Source organism: Panthera leo, chromosome C1, assembly GCF_018350215.1.
Source record: "Panthera leo isolate Ple1 chromosome C1, P.leo_Ple1_pat1.1, whole genome shotgun sequence".
Taxonomy (NCBI): Eukaryota; Metazoa; Chordata; class Mammalia; order Carnivora; family Felidae; genus Panthera; species Panthera leo.
The window spans coordinates 61,476,104-61,496,749 of record NC_056686.1 but is presented as its reverse complement, the minus strand read 5'-3'; the positions used below and the strand labels follow the sequence as shown (position 1 = coordinate 61,496,749).

Genomic DNA, 20,646 nt, shown 5'->3' with positions numbered 1-20,646 from the left:
TCATTGTTCATATTAAGTAATCAACAAGTTTATGGATTCTATTTAGTTACAAATAACAACCATCCTTCACAAATCTTGGAAATATATGAAATTTAAATCCTGTTACCTTATGAAATAAAAATGATATCAAGAGGAAATGTTCAACTTTTTACTTATATATGCATGGGACTATCACTTTGGTTGAGTCAGGGTACCCGTTCAGGAAACATGTGTGATACTACACCCCAAACAATGCATCTCAAGGCAAGAGACAATATCAAATTCTTTCCAACAGATAACATTTCAAAGCAACTAGAATCCATACACTGTGCAGAATTATGATTAAAATAGTGACCACCAATTTGTCAGAAACCTCCCACTGACTTTGAATAGAAGCCACCTATCTTCTAGAGAGACACATGATTACACTACAGCACAAATACAACTTTGACATTTTGCCAAATAGTAAAGAATCAGCATCAAAACTTACAGGACAGGTATCTGGTGTTGACGGTTTTGAGGCAATCCAGATAGCATTGTGCTTACGGCTTTACCAATACCTTTGATAGCACAGAACATTGTACTGGGTAGAAGCACATGGATATTAGTAACTTTTGGGTTGAAAAGTGTTTCAGAAGAGTTTGAAACTGAATGTAAAGTTTTAGAAAAGTCTTAACTATATGTCAATATGTCACTTTTTGTTCCTTTTATATGTATGTGTGAGAGGATTAAATAATAAAAATCTGTATTTAAGTGCATTTAAAAAGGATTTTCAATAAATAAATATAAAAACTCCAAGGAAAAAAGGAAGCATTGATTCACATTTTTCTTGGTAGTGTTTTCTCTTTAGTGGAACATAAAATAACAGTAATTTTTAATAACTGATGGCACTTTACATTAGGTGAAATACAGTATTAAACATTTAATCAATAACAGACATACAACATCCTCTGAAAGCTCTGCAAGTAAATCAGTAAATGCTAAAGAGTAGCTATCATGTATCTGTATTTCCTCCTTGGGAAGAACCTTAAAAGAAAATAAAACAAAACCCCAAACCAAAATGAAACACATAAATAGCCTAATAAGGGTGGCAGGCAAGGCACTTCTGGTTTACCAGTTATTTTCATACTGACATATTAATATATAAACAAAAGAAGCACAGACTAGTTCGGATTTCAGTTTATTCATGTTAAAACACAAAATTGACAAATCATTTCTCTAATTTTTATCAGACTTTGACATAAAGACATTTCACGTGCATGCTTATAGCAAAATAGCAGCACGTAAGTTGAGATTCCAGTCTATTTTTATTTTCTTGAAGCTGTCTATCATCAGTAAGTTTTCTCATTTTTTAATTTTTCTGCCTCCTTCCTGCTGCTTACCTTTTGGTCAATTATTGCTTCTCAGTATCATCACCAGTACAAGGGCAAAAAGTAAGAAAAAGAAAGCAAAATCAGACCATCTGGTAACTTAATAGTTCTATTAAAGGGGTTAAAAAGAGATTGCAAATAATGCCCCAAATAAACTTTTATGATTATCAATGAATCCCAGTTATTCCTACCGTTTTCCACATACAGATATTTGAGTTTTGTGTATGTGTATGCTTTTGTATGGATGGAAATTTAGGAAAATTTTAAGATATAGAAACGTATGTCCAAGTTTATAAGGTAAAATACCACATAAACACTTTTAGTTTCACTTTGGCAAGAGCAATAAATGAGATAGATTTTTATCATCAATTCCAGAGCTATCTCTATCTAATTACTTATTAATTAAATAATCACAATATTGGAAGCATTGTTTTCATCTGAATTTGTAAGCTATGAATTTGTTTCCAAAAAAGTATTTCAATTCCTACAGTGTTCTTTGAAGACCCTACTGTATGTATACCATTTTTATCAGTTCATCAGGACTACTATGTTCTACTACTGTACTACTAGTATATACCATAGTATACTACTATACTAATACTATGCCAATTAACACGTAGACCTGTACTGAAACCAAAGCCCAAAAAGAAGATGGAGAAAGGTATGTTTAGAAAATCATTTAAAACTTCTTGTGTACTATATGAACACAACAATGCTCCACAAACCCGTTTTTATTAAAAGAAAATTAAAATAGTAATATCAAAAAAACCCTTTTCTGAACTTACAGCCTTGAAATATTCTTTCATCAAAAATGTTTGATTTTGTTATTAATATTATGCTATAGCAATTACGTTAATGTAATTTTCATTAATTCACTTCAGTAAAACAAACAAAAGCCTACAGAAAACTCTTCTGTTTGCAATCTTGCTCTATCAAGAAAGGTAAGGTATATATAATATTTAAGATGCCTCTAAATCGAACTGTTTTCTATTTAAAGTAATTTCTAGAAAAATTTGCTCCCTATAAGTTATCATGTCTTCTACGTCTTTGTAGATAAGCATTTCTTCAATGGACAACAGTTTATACTTATTCAAGCTGAATGCTGATTTGTTCCGTACAGCATTTAACATTTTTAGGGATGTTGTAACTGAATCACTCAAAGAGGAACAAGCTGGGAAAATACGAGCATTCCACAAACTTAAACATGTCTTGTTTCCAGAGAACAGTTCCTCTGTAACTTTCAGATTCCAAATATTTAGGCATGACAGGAAACAGACTCCAAAGAATTGAAGTAACTTTATATCTGACAATGTTTTAACATTCCTTTTCAAGTTGTCTTGCACTCCAAAAGCCATAGTTGAATACTTCAAGTATCCATTCATCTTCAAGCTTAAGGAACACACAAAAGAATCTGCAGGCAGGACAGCTTCTGTTATGACAGAACAACCACTAACAATGCAGTTTTCCCCAACTGAAACATTAGGCCCCAATCTAGAATACTCCACAACTGAGCCAGTTGCCACAGAACATCCTGAATCCAGTATACTTTGAATGATACAGGATGTGTTACCAGAGCATTTTGGTGTTGTAGAAAAGATGCTAAAAGCTATGGACTGCAAGCCAAGTTCTGACTTCAAACTGCTTTCTGAAGTAAAATGAAACAAGTATTCTTCAGTTGTTCCAATGTGATAGAATTTGGATTTATTAAGAACCACAACATTTAGTGAGGTTCCTTTCAGAAGATGAAATATTCTCTGCCTGATGTCTGTCAACTCTGCCTCTTCTTTAGTGACATTTGATGTGTTTCTGGTGTACTCCACAGTTGCTCCAGGTCCCAAAGCCTGCAGAAAGTCTCCATAGGCATCAATTTCACAGTTCAATGTGCCTATTTTTTCATAAAAAGCAAGTAATTTTTTTGCTGTTTTATGATCCATGTAAAATAGGCTGTCCGTGTAGACATACTCAGACTCTAATTTAAGAGGGGTAGTGTCACCCCCAGCCATGTCCTGGTGAGAAAAATTTCCAGCTCTACACACAGCATTAAAGTGATGCATCTGTTCTATGCTGGGCTTATGAAGGAAACGATGGCAACACCTGTATTCAAGGTCTTTATATGCTAAATAATTAAAAGGTTCTAAGACAAATACTCCATGTGTGGTACCAACAGTCAAACTAGAAGGATGAGCTAAAGCCGTAAAGCCAGGTTTGTCAAATCTAATAAACTCACATTCTCCAACACTATAAAGTTCAATATCATCTGCACAAGTAACCAGAATCCCAGGTTTCATATGTGAGGGGAAATCAATGTACATGGCTAGTTTTAATTCCAACATCTGATAAACGGGGTTACCGAAAGGTAACGCAGTGAAAATTTTGCCCAGAGCACTTGCATTTGGAAGGCGTTGGCTGTAACCACCTATATAAAATTAAACAAAATAACTGTTTTAAAATGTTTACAAGACTGTAAGATTTTAAAAACCCAGGGGCATCAGTGACAACTCAAAATATCTCTAAAGATATTTAATGTATATAATGCATTACTGTAACTCAGAAAAGAATAGTAAATTCCAGGTTACAAATTCAAAGAACAATTCTCCTCAAGTGATTTGATATAATGCAATTTTAGATTAAGAAAGAATTCTATTATACTTCAGAGGCTGCGAATTGTTTTGAATCAACTGCACAACTAGTAAACAGGACCATGGGCTAAAACATGGTCTTATATCTACATTTCAAACAGTAAATTTCACGACATTTAAACTCCCACATTTGGTACGCACTTCATAGAGGGGAAAAAAGTCACAAAAAAACTAATATACCAATCCAAAATATAATTATTAAACTGTAATTACCAGATGCTGTGTCTTTCCTCAAATTATTACATCCACTCAAAGGAAATAAAGGTGCGTTTACTTAAAAGCATTTTAAAATGTATATTTGTTTTTCATTTGAACAGGCTTTTTCCCTCTAAAATGAGTCTTATGACTTCTTAATTCCTTGAAAAGCATGTTCTCTTAAGTACATTAAATAGCTTACATCATTTTTATGTAACTAATTATAATGAGAGGCAACATTACATAGTAGAGTAGACAAAAATAGGTTCAAACTCTGGTTCACCACTTTTTAATTGCTTATCGTTGGGTTTACTCCAAATCAGCAAATGAAGAGTAATACTTGCTTTATCTTCTTTTATGTAGAGCACTTGGCAACAGAGTATGTTGTTCAGCAAATGAGAGTTAATGCTTTCCACTTTTTTCCTTTTCCAAAGACTAGCCAAAACTTAAGTTTAGAATTGTAAGAATTGCCTCTAACTATGTATTTTGAGTGTCTAACTTAATTTTTATTAATTGGTAATCATATTGGTTCCAGAATAAAGCTATATATTTGAATTTTTCTACTTTTTTAGAGTTAGTCTTAAAATCACAACTTGGATGCTTCACTTGGTATTATCTTTACAAAGAATCGTTGTTCTGTATATAAACTATAAGAAATGAAAAATGCCTTGGAAGTCATATAGATGAGTAGTTCTAAAATATCTGTTCCTGGACTGGTGCCAGTCCATAATAAAGTTTTCATCAGCCCCCAGTAGAGAAGAGTGGAGGTTTTCATGTAACCAAGATTTTCATACAACTACATTTACTGAACTAAAAAAAAAAAACAATCTTTATTCTGAGATTATTTATTTCCTATTTTTCTGTTTTATAATGTTTTCTTTTGTGTATGACTCTTCCTCTTACATACTTTTTTGTCATCTCCATGTTTTGTCACCACTTTTTCTTTTATTTTTAAATTCTTTTAAGCATTAAAGACTTTTGCCACCAATAATCACATAAAAATGCATGATAGAAGGTTTTGGTAAAGTCTGGAAATCACAGTGCTAAACCAGCCTCTCCCCTACAACAATTCCTTTTAAAGCATTACTGAGAAATGTTCATATTTTGATGAGTTCTATCTTCGGTAAATAATTTTCTATATACATTCCAAAAGATAAATTTGTCAAAAAACATTATGCTGCTTATAACTTTAAAATAATCAAGAAAAACATGAAATATTTATTTTCAAAGAAGAGTAACTTCAAAGACAAAAATTTAAAAAAAGGAAAGTATTTGCAAGGTAGAAAAAAGTCCCTAAGATATCAAAGGTAAAATGTAAATTGGAAAAAAGAAAATGTGTAACTTTACCAGAATGAATTAATAGGATGGTAAAAGAATTCCATTTATCTCCATATAACTTTTCCAAACATCGAAGGGCACAAAGTGTGGATCCTCCATTTCCTTAAAAATGAAAGTAAAACCACAACTTACTTCTTAGAAACCTACTGAAAATTTGTTATTATGGTAAGGTTTGGTGTTATAACTTTGAGGATATGGCCTTTAGCTATAATTAAGTAGGCAGAGAGCAAAGGTAGAGGCAAAAGAATCAAGTTAAATACACATTTTACAGCATTTAAATAAATAAACAATTGGAAATGAAACCCAGAGATCAGCACTTGGTAATAAATGATGAGATTATAATCTTCTCTTGAAAACAGTAATTAAAACAAAGAAAAAATGATAAATTAGGTAATCTGCAACAGTGGAATACTCTAAGTATACACATTCATTTGGAGTCACAAACTGAAAAACCCATTAAAATAATTCCCCCTCCACATGACATAACCAAAGATTTGAGTTAGATGTCCTTTCTAAGAAGTTTCTTAGAGGAGCACCTGGGTGGTTCAGTCCATTAAGTGTCAGACTCTTGACCTTGGCTCAGGTCATAATGGCTCAGGACATGATCTCAAGGGTCCTGAGTTTGAGCCCCACCCCAGGGGCTGCCCTGGTATCAGGGATCCTGCTTGGGATTCTGTCCCTCTCTCTCTCTGCCCCTCCCCTGCTCATGGTCTCTAAATAAATAAATAAATAAATAAATAAATAAACAAACAAACAAACAAACAAACTCAAAAAAAATTTTCTTAGGACCTGGTGTCCTAAAATACATCTTAAACATAACTACACTTACTAGTTACCTTGTGCAGGTTATTTAACATTCTGTGCCTCAGATTCCCGTCTATAAAATGGGAATTATTAAAGTACTGACCGCACCATTGTGAGGATTAAAACACTGGTTAATTAGAACAATGCCGGTATCAGATATAAATATCCCATATGGTATCAGGGGCTTTAGTTTTAAGTATCACATGGAAAATAGCCTCCAGAAAAATAGCACATATTTTCTTGCAATGAAGGTCAAAAGGCACAGCTGACTTAAACTGGGTTTTGAAAGTAGTATCTATGATATTAGGCCATTATATTATATATACATATATATATATATATATATACACATACACACACACACACATGTGTATACACATATATATGTGTGTGTGTGTGTGTGTGTATATATATATATATATATATATATATATATATATATATATAAAATATAATGGCCTAATATCATAGATACTACTTTCAAAACCCAGTTTAAGTCAGCTGTGCCTTATGTGTATATACACACATATATGTGTGTATATATATGTGTGTGTATATAGTGCTGATTTGCAACCTTCATGTAAATCTCTGAACAAACTACGGAGTTAGGAGGGACCTTAAGAACCCTACTGATAAAGTCCAAAAGAATATTTAACATTACCAAGTAAATTTTATTAAAACAAATAATATTCTTTTCTTAATAACATTCTGCAAGTTTTTCATGGTAAGTCACAATGTGCAGTTACTATGCCTTTTTCTTAAAAAATAGTAAATTTACATTAAATTTTTAAAGCCTGGAAAGGCTATGGGTAGAAAGATATAGGGCTCATCAACTGTGAGCCATAGGAAAGCTTTTCTTCAGCAATCATTCTGTTCAGAACCTATGATATAAATCTGATTATATATAGCATACCTATTTTGGCTCCAGCAGGGTCAACAAAAACATGATATTGGACTCCAAGGGGTAACTCCTTTTTTTTCAGCTTTTCTGAGAGCTGTTGCTTATAAGCAAGTTCCTGTTTTTCATCAGCTGCTGTTATTGCAACAATGTCCCAGAATTCTCCAGCTGCCACAGGTTTGCCTGTGTGAAAAAGCAAGGAAATGAGTATCAGAAATCTCTAGCTATTACAAATTTGCCTATTAGAAACAAAAATGAAAAATTATCTTCATACACTTAACTTCTTTTCAGAATTACAGAATAATTAGTGGCTAGGTAGTTTGATTCAAACTATTTCTACTTAAGATTCTTCACATATTTTGCATTTTCCCCTCTTTTAGATTACTTGCTCCTTTCATGGTCTACAGTCCATTTATTTAAATATTCTGAAAGTTGCTATGTTTCTTGATTAAGAGAAGTATTCTTGCCTTGCTAAAAATTACCTCAATTCCTAAATAAGAAGAGGAGACAAAAAGAATAAACGGGGGTGCTTAGATGGCTCAGTAAGCTATGCCTCGGATTCTTTATCTCGGCTCAGGTCATGATCTCAAGGTTCATGGGATGACCCCCAGTCAGGCTGTATACTGTCAATGCGGGGCCTGCTTGGGATTCTCTCTCCCTTTCTGCCCCTCCCCTGCTCGTGCTCTCTTCCCCAAATAAATAAAACTTAAAAAAAAATGAATAAATGAATCTCCAGCTGTGAAAAGCAATTTTCACATATTAGGACCACTTAGTGTTTGTTGGCTGAGTAAGATTCAACCCAAGGATCTATTCCTATAATGTTATTGTTTATAAATTCAGGCACTTTATTTTTTATTACCTGAAGATGAGCCATGCAAGTTTACAAAGGCTTTTAAGTATGACCTAAAATTCTGCATAACAGAAAAGTTCCCAAGTCCCTGATGTACTCATTTAAAAACAGACTAAACTGACGCTCTTTGTTGGTAAAAAAGATGAATAAAGATTTTAATTAGTTAACAGTTTTTGTCAGCCAGAATCTATTAATCCTAAACATCTTATTATTTATATTTTTAATGCAGAAACTTCACCAAAAATGACTAATTTTATTAGATAGTTGTATAAGGAATGACAAATAGCACAGTCTTTAAAAAATTTTATTTGATACAAATTTCCCCTTTTAAATTTTGACCCATAATTTTTCCATGTCTTGTTTTTTACTCAGTATGCATTCATAGCATGCAACAGATTGGTGAAGTAGGCAAGGGGCATTGGAGAAGGCTAAAATAATATTTGTAATGGTCAAATACTGAGCTTTAGACAGTTTAGATTTATCTAAAGTAACGTTTGTTAATAGGCTAACCAAATGTGTAACTTGGATTGATAGCCTCACTAGTCAGAATAATTTTCTTTCTCCTCCTTTGTTTTGATATATACATGTTACTAAGAATAAAGTAAAAAAAAAAAAATAAAGTAACAACATGACGCAAAGAAAGGGCAGTGACAGAAGAATAAAAAAATCAAGCGGAGTTATTAGCTATAAAGCCGAAGGTGAGCAGACCGGAAGTGATAGTCCAGCAAATTTCCCGGCACGTAAAGTTCCCTCCCTGTCCACTGCCGGGGAAAGCTGGGGTTCCCCCTTTGCTACCTCTCAGTTCTGAAAACCTCTGCAATTTTCGCTGGGTGGCTTCTCGCAGAGCTACGCCTAACAGCGCGTTTGCAGCAGCCATAGCAAAACTTTCCCCGAGACCAGCTGAAATCTTCCAGGTATCCTCCGGATGGCGCAGCACGCATGCGCCTCAGAATGTAACCCGTTCCTGGGTCCGGTTTGCCTCTGTTCCGCCCCTTACGTGCGTCACTCACGTAACCACGCCCCCAGAGCGGTGGCCTGCCGGGAGAAAATCCTGGGGGACAGAGTGCAGAGCCTTGCCTTGTTTCCCTAGCAACGGTCTCTGGAGCAGATGGCCACCTAGTGATTTGTCGGACTGTGCCGGGTCTGGGCCTCTTGTTCCCAACTCATAAGGCTTTGCAGCCCTATTGACCCGGTGAGTTATTCGGGTTGAGTGATAAAATTGCTAGAACTGACCCGCTGAGAAGACAAAAGTACAACCTAGCTTCCAGCTTTCCCTCGAAAGGTGGTTCGTCCTTTCAACTCGTGATTTGTTTCAGATTTGTTTTAGCCGGGAGCAGTTCCCAAAGACGTCTTTATAGTTAATTCCTCCCTCAGGGTTGTTATCTGAAACAGTCTGCACCAAATCCAGATCCAGATGTACAGTGTCAACATTCAAGATCTATATTCTCTTAAGGAACCTTAGGTTTGTGGCTTCTTTGCCCTTGTGTTTCTTAGTAAGTGAGCCTCTCCACCCCTCTCAGTTTTGAGTTCACTTCATAGGCTTTTGTCCATTGTATAAAATTCAGTCTGCAACAGGTCTCTTAACATTCGTGGTTTTGGTTGCTTCAGCTGTCATTCTGTTGTATATGTGGATTGATCAAGAACTTTAAATAACATTACTGGGAATAAGTCAGACTTATTAGATGCATTTTGGTAGATACCTGTAAGTATTTCTTTTGTAAAGCACAAGTTTATAATGAGTTTTACAGATGAACCTATTCATGCTTACATACAACAATTTTAAGAAACAGAGAAGCTAATAGTCAAGGGCTCACGATCAGTAGAAGAGATTTAAGCACGCTACTTGAATCCCAAACCCAGAACTCATCTACCACATCATGCAGTTTGATTTATTTTAGAAACCTGTCTTCCTAAAGCCTTCATCAGTAACACAGGTAGGCATTCAAGGCCCTATAAGTTCTTGCCATGAACTTAACTTAGTTTTTTGTTTTGTTTTGTTTTTTTTGTTTTTTTTTCTAAAGACTTCGCTCTGCATTTAATTCTGTACTTAAGGTACATTTCAGTAAAAATGGAGATTACTCTTTCATAGTTTTGCCGTTTAGAAGTTTCGTGTTGTTAATAAGAACAAAACATTAAGAACATTTATATGATACGACTTGAGTGAGGTGAGAGTGAACAAAAGGGAGTGATAAAGATCAGAGAGGTGAAAAACCCCTAAAGAAGGGATTTTGTTTTATACTGAGTACAATGAAGCCATTGCAGAGTTTTTATGTGACTTGCCTTATGTCTAAAAAGATCACTCAGAAATGTGAAAATAGACTATAGTGGAAGGTAGGGCAAGGATAGAGTTGGTGAAGGCTTGGCAACGATGGTAACAGTGGGGATGCTGAGAAATTGATTACATTCTGGACATATTTTTGAAGGCACAACCAATACAATTTGCTAATGATATGGTTGTGGAATGTTAGAGAATGAGAGGGGTCAAGACTGACCACCTCAAGGATAGAACAGCTATCAGTTGAGATGGGAAAGACTGTGGATGGGGAATGTTGGTGGAGTAGTGGGGAGAGTCCAGAGTTTGCTTTTAGACATGTAGAATATATAGATATATGTGTATGTCACGCATATGTAATGGAAGTTTGTGTGTGTATGTGTCTGTAGGCATTACACATATGAGTCCAGAGTTCATAAGAGAGGTCTGGGCTGGAGAGAGAATTTTTTGAGTCCTCAGAGTTAGAGACAGTGTGAGGCTATGTGCCTGTGATTATGCAGTTCACAGACCTCTCCAGAGGGATAACTTTAAGGTTGGGTTAGAGTTAATGGAATTAATTTTAAACTACTGAACTAGATGAGATCCTAGGGGAAGAAAGGTGAAGTTCAAGGATTGTGCATAGTAACAAGGTAAACAATGAAAATGTGACCAAATAAGAAAATTTTGGATAATGAGAAGTGTGAAGGGACTAGAACAGGCTGATGTAATAGACTGTATTACATAGAGTATTAAATACAGCATTCTTGGGACCTGGAAAGGATGGCCATAGAAATCAATATTATTTTTTCCTGATATGATTACATTATTCATATAAAATGTGTTGGAAGTAAATATACCACCTTATCAACTATGGTTTTTGTTCTTCCCTCTTTTCTGTTTTTTTTCTCAACTGTTCATTAATATTAATTTTTAAGTAAAAATGAAAAAATATTGAATACCATATTAGTGGGAGTAATTTCGTTGGAAGTAGATTGTGGGGGTAAAAATATCTAGGGATTTAAGTTTATGTTTAATATAATCAAACAGTGTGATATGGTTGTTTAAATAGTCATAAGGTACGGTAACCACAATAAAATATGCTAACACAGCTAAGTAGTAAACCCATTAATTCTTTATAAGTAAAACACATTGGAAATGACATATTTAATCATGGATTCCACATTTTTAAAGGGATGTCAGACAAACTGAGCTATATAATAGTTGAAAAATGGTATTTTGTGGAGACATTTGGGCTTTTTTTGTGTGGGAGGAGAGTAGAGAGTATCTGAAGAAGTACCGTAAAGAAGAGTGAGATAAATTTTTAAAAGAACTTTACTGAGGCATAATTTATATGACATTGACTTAACCTGTTGTAAGTGAACAATTTAATGATTTTTAGTAAGTTTACTGAGCTGTGCAACCGTCACCCCAATAAGATGCCTATGCTTGTTTAGAGCTAATTCCAGTCAGGTTGTTCCTATTACTATGGGCATAACTATGACTGTTGTGTGGAAGTTGTAGAGAAGAGTATTAATTTTGTTTCCAAACATTTTTTTTTTTCCTTCACAAGAAGAAACTGAAACTAAATGAAGAGGGTTCTAGATTGTGCACCACGATTCTCTTGGTGCATGGTTTGATCAGTTCACCCTAGGGCTCTGATCTTTTCCATTCCTTGTGTTTCATCTCTGCACAACCACTGTTCCTCCTCCTGCTCTTTCTGACATGCAGTATAAGCAAAAATATCTTTTTACTCTTCCATTTATTTGAATTTCTTTATTTGGCTTGCGTGTTCTAGCCAAATAAAGTATTTTTTTCCCACTGTATCCTGTTGAAGGAACCCTCACGTTTCTCACCTTTCTGGAGGACCAAGGAAAAAATTTTATCCCCCAAACTTCTATTTGACATCCTCCTTTATTATTTTTTTAAGACTTTATTTTTTAGAGCAGTTTTAGTTTCACAGAAAAATTGAGAAGAAAATTCAGAGATTTCCAATATACTCCCACATAAGTCACATGTGCATAGCCTACCCTGTCATTAACATCCCCCACCAGAATGGTACATTTGCTACAGTTGATGAATTTATATTGACATGTCATAATCACCCAAAGTCCATAATTTACCTTAAATTTCACTCTTGGTGTATATTCTATGGGTTTGGACAAAGTATGATGACATGTGTTCATCATTATAATATTCAGAATTGTTTCACTGTCTAAAAATCTGTGTTCTGCCCCGTGAACTCTGCCACCACTAATCTTTTTACTGTCTCCATGGTTCTGCTTTTTCCATAATGCCATATAGTTGTAATCCTATACTACAGAGCCTTTTCATACTGATGTCTTTCACTTAGTAGTGTGCATTTAAGGTACACTATGTCTTTTCATTCTTGATAACCATTTCTTTTTAGTGCTGAGTAATAGTCCATTATCTGGATGTGCCACACTTTATCCTTTCAACTACTGAAGGACATCTTGGTTGTTCCCAAATTTTTGCAATTGTGAATAAAGCTGTTATGAACATTCATATGGCAAAAGATAAATACCAAGAAGTGCAATTACTGGATCTTATGATAAAAGTATATTTAGTCTTATAAGATACGGCCAAACTGTCTTCCAAAGTTGCTATACTGTTTTGCATTCCTACCAGCAATGAATGACAGTTTCTGTTGCTACACATCCTTGCCAGCAGTTTGTGGTGTCAGTGTTCAGGATTTTGGCCATTCTAATAGGTGTGTAATGTTATTTCATTGTTGTTTTAATATGCATTTCCCTGATGACATGTGAGGAGGAACAGCTTTCATGTACTTATTTGACATCTGTATATCTTTTTTGGTGAAGTATCTGTTAAGGTCTTTGGCCCATTTTTAAAATCTGGTTGTTTATTTCCCTTATTGTTTAGTTTTAAGTGTTCTTTATATATTTTAAATAAAAATCCTTTATCAGATGTATCGTTTGCAAATATTTTCTCCCATTGTGTAGCTTGTTTTCTTATTCATTTGACATTACTGTTTGCAAATTATGTCTTTAATTAATTTTTTTTATTTAAGGGAAATAATTTTTCATTAAGTTTTTAACTTTAATTCCAGTATAGTTAACATACAGTGTTATATTGGTCTCAGGTGTACAATGTAGGGACTCAACAATTCTCTACATTACTCAGTGCTCATTGGTCTAAGTGTACTCTTTAATCCCCATCACCTACTTCAACCATCTCCCCGCCCACCTCCCTCTGGTAACCATCAGTTTGTTCTCTTAGAGTCTGTTTCTTGTTTTTTATCTCTCTATGCCTTTAATTTTAATGAAGTATAGGTTATAAAATATTTCTTTCATGGATTATGATTTTGGTGGTGTATCTAAAAGGTCATTATTATACCTAAGGTCATTTAGATTTTCTTCTAGGTTATCTTCTAGGAAGTTTATAGTTTTGCGTTGTCATAGATCCATTTTAAATTAATTTTTCTGAATGTGTAAAGTCTGTCTACATTCATTTTTTTTTTTTTTGCATGTGGATGTCCAACTGTTTCAGCACCATTTGTTGAAGCTCCATTGTATTGTCTTTGCTTCTTTGTCAGAGATCAGTTCACTATATTTCTATTTCCAGACTCTATTATATTCCATTGGTCTAATTTCTTTTGTTTTGACAACGCTACACTGTTTTTGACTACTATAGCTTTATAGTAGGTCTTGAAGTCTGGTAGCATCATTCCTTCAACTTTGTTCTTGAATAGTGTGTTAGATATTGTAGGTTTTTGCCTCTTTGTGTAAACTTTACAATCAGTCTGTTGATATTGATAAAATAATATGCTGAGATTTTGGATGGGACTGCATTTAATCTATAGATCAAACTGGGAAGAAGTGACATCTCAATATTGAGTCTTCCTATTAAGGCTGTCGATGCACATGAAATCTCTCTCCATTTATTTAGTTCTTTGATTTTGCTCATCAACTGTTTGTTTTCCTCTTGTACATATTTTATTACATGTATACCTAAATATTTCATTTTGAGGGGTGCTAATGTAAATAGTACTGTGTTTTTAACTTGTGCATTGCTGGTATAAAGGAAAGTGATTGGCTTTTGTGTATTTACTTTGTATCTACAATCTTATTATAATCACTTACTAGTTCCAGGTTTTTTTTTCTTTTCTTAATTTCTTTCTTTCTGTCCATTCTTTTCGATTTTCTATATAGAAAATGATCATGCCATCTGTGAACAAACACAATTTTATTTCTTCATTCCTAATCTGTATATCTTTATTTTCCTTTCCATGTCCTATTGAACTAGCTAAGACTTCCAGTATGATGTTGAAAGGCAGTGATGAGATGGGACATTCCTGCTTGGACCTGATCTTATTGGGAAAGCAAATTTCTTCCCGTTGAGTATGATTAGCTGTAGAATTTTTATAGATATTTTATCAAGTTGAGGAAGTTGTCCTCTATTCCTAGATTACTGAAAATTTTTCTCAAGAATAGAGTTGGATTTGAATAAATGATTTTTCTGCATTTATTGAAATGGTCATGTGGTTTTCTTTTTTTTGGCTTGTTAATGTGACAGATTACATTAATTGGTGTTTGAATGTTGAACCAGACTTGTATACCTCGGAAAAATCCCACTTGGTAGATTCTTTGTATACATTGTTCAATTTACTAATTTTTTTCCAGAAATTTTGCATCTGTTTTCATGAGAAATATTGATCTGTAGTTTTCCATTTTTGTAATGTCTTTGGCCATAGGGTTTGGATAATGCTGGCCTCATAGAATGAGTTAGGCTTTGCTTCTATTCTCTGAAGGAGATTTTAGGGAATTAGTGTAATTTCTTCCTTAAATTTTGGTAGCATTCCCCAAAGATCTCATCTGGGCCTGAGGCTATCTGTTTTGAAAAGTTATTAATTATTGGTTCAATTTCTTTCATAAATATATGCCTATTCAGATTATTTATTCTTGTGTGAGTCTTGGCAGATTGTGTCTTTCAAGGAATTGGTTCATTTAAGGTAGGATATCAAGTTCTGCACGTGGAGCTATTCATAGTATTAATTTATTATACCTCTGTTGTCCATGGGATCTGTAGTATTGTCCTTACTTTAATTTCTGATACTAATAATTTGTGTTCTCTTTTTTTTTCTTTGCCTGGCTAGTGGCTTGTTTATACTATTGATCTTTCCAAAGAGCAGGCTTTGGTTTTATGGATTATCTCTGTTGATTTTCTATTTTCAATTTCATTGATTTCTCCTGTAATTTTTATTAATTTTCTTATGCTTACTTTGGATTTAATTTGCTCTCTTTTTTTTCTTCTAGTTTTCTAAGGTGAAGTTTAGATTATTGCTTTTAGATTTTTCTTCTTTTGTGATGTATGCATTCAGTGCTATAAATTTCCCTCTAAACACTTCTTTTGTGACATCCCACAAATTTTGATAAGTTGTGTTTTTATTTTCATTTAGTTTAAAATATTTTAAAATTTCTCTTGAGATATTCTTTGGCCCATGTGTTATTTAGAAATGTGTTATTTAATCTCCACATATTTTTTTTTCCAGCTATCTTTCTGTTATTGATATGTAGTTGAATTCCATTGTGATCTGGGTAGATACTGTATGATTTCTATTCTTTTAAATTTCTGAAGTTGTATTTGAGGCTCAATATGTGGCCTCTCTTGGTAATGTTTATGTGAGCTTTTGATGAATATACATTCAGCTGTTGTTGGATGAAGTAGTCTGTAGTTGTCAATTATATCCAGTTGATTGATGGTGTTGTTGTGTGTAACTATGTTCTTACTGATTTTCTGTCTGCTAGATCTGTCCATTTCTGATAGCAGAGTTGAAGTCTGCAACTGTGATAGTGCATTCATCTGTTTCTTGAAGTTCTATCAGTTTTGCTTCACTTTTGTTAGGTGTATAAACTTTATCAGTTGCTATGTCTTTTTGGAGAAATGACCTCATTATTATTATGTAATGTCTGTCTTTATCCTGATAACTTTCCTTGCTTTGAAGACTGTTCTGTTTGAAGTTAACACAGCTACTCCTGCTTTCTTTTGATTTGTGTCAGCATGATAGATCTTTATTACTTTATATGTCTTTACCTTTCATTTGGGTTTTTTGTGGACAACATATAGTTGGGTCTTTTTTTTTTTTTTTAATCTCATTTGACAGTCTCTTTTAATTGGTTCATTTGGACCTTTGACATTCATAATGATTATTGATATATTTGGATTAATATATGCAATATCCATTGCTATTTTCTATTTGTTGCCATTATTCTTTGTTTTTTATCTTTTGTATTTCACTTTTCATGCTTTTTTGGTTTTAAATGGGCACTACATATGATTTCATTTTCTCTTCTTTCATAGCATATTGATTATAGTTCTTATTTTACCATTTTTAGTGGTTACCCTAAAGTTTGCAATACACATTTATAACTAATTCAGTTCCATTTTCAAATAACACTATACCCCTTCCCACCTAGTGTTAAGTACCTTATTATTAGAAGATAAACCCAATTCCTTCTGTCTCTTATATAATTGTTGCTTTTAAAAAAATGTTTATTTGAGTGGGGAGAGGGGGAGAGGCAGACAGAGATGGAGACACAGAATCTGAAGTACGCTCCAGGCTGTGAGCTGTCAGCACAGAGCCCGATGCAAGTCTCCAACCCATGAGCCCTGAAATCATGACCTGAGCTGAAGTCGGATGATTAACAGACTGAGCCAACCGGGTGCCCCTCATTGCTGCTTTTAATTTCACTTATATATAAGCATTCACATATATAATACCAGTTTGCTACTAGTATTTTGAAAAACTTTTATCTGTTAGATCAGTTAGGAATAAGAAAAATAAAATATTTTTATTTTATATACACTGATTTCTTTCCCAGTGTTCTTCCTTGCTTTCTGTAGATCTGAGATTCTGAACAAATTACATTCCTTTTCTCTAAAGAACTTCTTTTAACATTTCTTGTAAGGTAGGTCTACTGGCAACAAATCTCCTCAATGTTTGTTTCCCTGTGGAAGTCTTTTATTTCTCCTTAATTTTGAAAGATAATTTCATAGCGTACAGAATTCTAGGTCAGTGGGTTTTTTTTTTCCTCTGAATTCATTCTTTCTTTCTTTCTTCCTTCCTTCCTTCCTTCCTTCCTTCCTTCCTTCCTTCCTTCCTTCCTTTCTTCTTTATTTGCCATTGACAAATAAACACAGTTTAATTATTTCTTTTCAAGAAAAAAAACAAATGTGATATGAACAACAAAAAAGAAATAGAAGTTACTTTGATTAAAAGTCACAATTAACATGAATGGTGGAGATTACACTAAGTAATTGGGACAGACTAATACCACTGTCTACATGCTTTGGTGTTCCAAAGAGAAAGTAGTTTTGTCTTATAGCAGTGGTTTTATATATACATGTACACTGTAAAAATATATATACAATAGTGTTTCTCAGGCCTTTTTTTCCCATCTTTTTGCTCCTTTTCAGAACCCTTGTACAATCTTGAGACTTATTGAGGACTCCAAAGAACTTTTATGTGGGTTATAACTATCAATATTTATATGTTGGAAGTTGAAATTGAGAAATTTTTGAATAATTACTTACCGACTCACTTGATTAGAATAATGATGAGCATGAGTAAAAATGTTAAGAGAAATAACATCTTAATATAAAAATTATTTTGATCTCATGGATACCCTCAAACTTGCTGTGTTAGAAAAAGCAAAATAAAAGCAAATTTGGAAGTAAACTTTACTTGCCATGGTTTATAGTAGTTGGGTTTGAAAAGAGGTGATGAAATGTACTAAAATTGTAGTAACACTTGTATTGTTTTGATGGGCTGACTTTCTGTATTTATTGGTTCATTCCTTTGCCTACTATAGAAAAGATTTTTCTTTCTTGACCTTCTGTGTAATCTAAGTAGCAAATATTCTGTGTCTTACAAGAATATTTTTCTTTGCTTTATGTTGAATTTATTACATTCTGGATTAACAGACTCTTAAGAGAACAAACTGAGGGTTGCTGGAGGGGTATTTGGTGGGGCATAGGCTAAATGGGTGATGAGCATTAAGGAGGGCACTTGCTGGGATGAGCACTAGGTGTTATATGCAAGTGATGAATCACTAAATTCTACTCCTGAAACCATTACCCTGTATGTTAACTAACTTGAATTTAAATAAAATGAAAAGAAAAAGAAGAAATTGTCAGAGGCTATTTGGACATTTGATTAAGATAGGATCAGGGTGCTAGAGAAATAATACTGAGTTATATATTTAATTAAATAAGCATTTTAAATAATACAACATTTTGAATAAATACAGACATTAACATGATTGTAAAGAACCTGATTTTTATAAGTGAGGAATCTTTATTCTTTGCTTTTATTTTTCTCTAAGTACTTTAAATATTTTACTCCATTCCATTCTTGCTTATGTGATTTCTTAGGAAATGTTTTCTATGCAGATGTTTTTCTAGATTTTTAAATTAGTTTTTATTGTTTTATATTCATCTTCTGGTTCATCACCTTTTGGTATTTAAAGGCTTATAGTTCTACAGTATGCAAGCCTGGAATCAAATTAAAAGTTGAAAACTGGTGTTTTCACAAAAGCTTTTTTAAAAATTTTGAACAGAAATATACAGCCTTCTAAATTTTAGAAAGCAAATACATTTAATGGACAGAAAATAAGATGTCTTGATTCCAAGTGCATCTTAGATTCATTGTTCCAAATAATTTTTTATGTCATTTGAAATGTGGAATTTACCACAAAAATATAACGTTTTAAGGAATCAGTGTTTTTTTTTATGTAAACTTACAAACCAACTGGATTCCATTTTCATTTGCCAGGAGATTAGTAATATTCTGACTGTTCTACTAGAATCTCTTCTTAATTTTCAAAGTACATTTTGTGTGTGAAGTAAAATCATGGCAAGTCTTCATCAAAGCCGTATTGTCTCCATGAACTATTTGGCCAAATAAAAGTATTTTTAAAATATAATTGCTATATTTTTGATGGGCTTAAATATATTGTAGACATTCTAAACTAAAAATAGTTTACAACCACAATAGATATAAAATATTACTAGTTATATTTCTTATAGTTAGATTTTTGAAAAAAAATTTTATTTCCCCCTTTAAAAAATTAAAAAAAAATTTTTTTAAATGTTTATTTATTTTTGAGAGACAAACAGAGCAAGAGCAGAGGAGGGGCAGAGAGAGAGAGTGACAGACACACAGAATTTGAAGTGGACTCCAGGCTCTGAGCTGTCAGCACAAAGCCCAATGCGAGAGTCGAGGGTGGAATTCACAAACTGTGAGATCATGACCTGAACTGAAGTCAGACCCTTAACGAACTGAGCCACCCAAGTGCCCCCGCCCCTTTTTTGTGATTTTATTTTACTTGCAAATTTTGTGGTAATTCTGGAGTCTAGTGTCCAGAATTCAACTTAGTTAATAATGTCATAACACTTACAAAATAAGGTACTGTAACAAACCTGATCATCAGGTTATGATGTTATGTTATATATTATGTTTTAATATACTTTTTATTTAAAATAATAATATATTTGTATACCTAGCATCTAAAATTCTGGTGACTAAGTGTAATGCCTATAGGTCACTGACACAGAAAACATTGTGTTTGAAAATTTCTTTAAGGGGCGCCTGGGTGGCTCAGTCGGTTAAGCGTCCGACTTCAGCTCAGGTCATGATCTCATGGTCCGTGAGTTCAAGCCCTGCGTCAGGCTCTGTGCTGACAGCTCGGAGCCTGGAGCCTGTTTCAGATTCTGTGTCTCCCTCTCTCTCTGACCCTCCCCCGTTCATGCTCTGTCTCTCCCTATCTCAAAAATAAGTAAACGCTAAAAATAAAAAAATAAGATAAAAAAGAAAATTTCTTTAAAATATTTATCAAATATCCTTTGAAAAGGAAATAAACATACAAAATAAAGTTTTTACTTTTCAGTATTTAATTTAGATGTTCATTAATTATAACTTCATATAGTTACCCTGCAATTATTTGCTCCCAATATTTTTAAATGGAAAAGTTGGGAATTAAGATGAGACTTATAATTGATGTGCATTATATTTCATAAAGACATAGTTTTTATAGTGTGATTAAAAATGTATAATAACTTTAAAATTAGTACTTTTGTCCATACAAACTAGGCTTACTGTTAATGATCCTGATTTGTTTTTAACTACAGGACATCTTTGAAACTGTAATTGTAGTTCTGATGCTTTCTGTAATGTGTTGCTGTACTTATGTGTTATTTCTGTAATGTGTTGCCTTTGAACATTATATTATTATTTTAACTTGTTGATATAGACATTTATATGTGCATTTTACAAAGTAATTGCAAAA

General features: G+C 33.4%; 2 protein-coding genes across 7 annotated transcripts in view; one reads left to right on the top strand and one right to left on the bottom strand.

The window, feature by feature from the left end:
• Positions 1-815: 815 nt before the first annotated feature.
• On the bottom strand, positions 816-9,011 carry FPGT (fucose-1-phosphate guanylyltransferase). Of its 4 annotated transcripts, none has more exons than XM_042952202.1 (4): positions 8,869-9,011; positions 7,239-7,406; positions 5,531-5,623; positions 816-3,765 (listed from the first exon to the last, which is right to left on the bottom strand). In XM_042952202.1, exons 1-4 carry the CDS (start codon positions 8,948-8,950, stop codon positions 2,309-2,311), a joined length of 1,800 nt encoding a protein of 599 aa, XP_042808136.1. In that variant the 5' UTR covers positions 8,951-9,011; the 3' UTR covers positions 816-2,308. The 4 variants fall into 4 exon arrangements, with proteins under 4 accessions (XP_042808136.1, XP_042808138.1, XP_042808137.1 ...); XM_042952204.1 differs by having other exon boundaries at positions 816-3,234; XM_042952205.1 differs by having other exon boundaries at positions 2,782-2,948.
• A 116-nt stretch (positions 9,012-9,127) lies between these two features.
• The window catches only part of LRRIQ3 (leucine rich repeats and IQ motif containing 3), a 219,520-nt gene continuing 208,001 nt past the window's right edge, over positions 9,128-20,646 (top strand). For all 3 annotated transcript variants that reach the window (XR_006206379.1, XM_042952923.1, XM_042952922.1), the window contains exon 1: positions 9,128-9,265. The gene's annotated coding sequence lies outside the window, so the exon portion shown is untranslated. The remainder of the gene's footprint in view (positions 9,266-20,646) is intronic.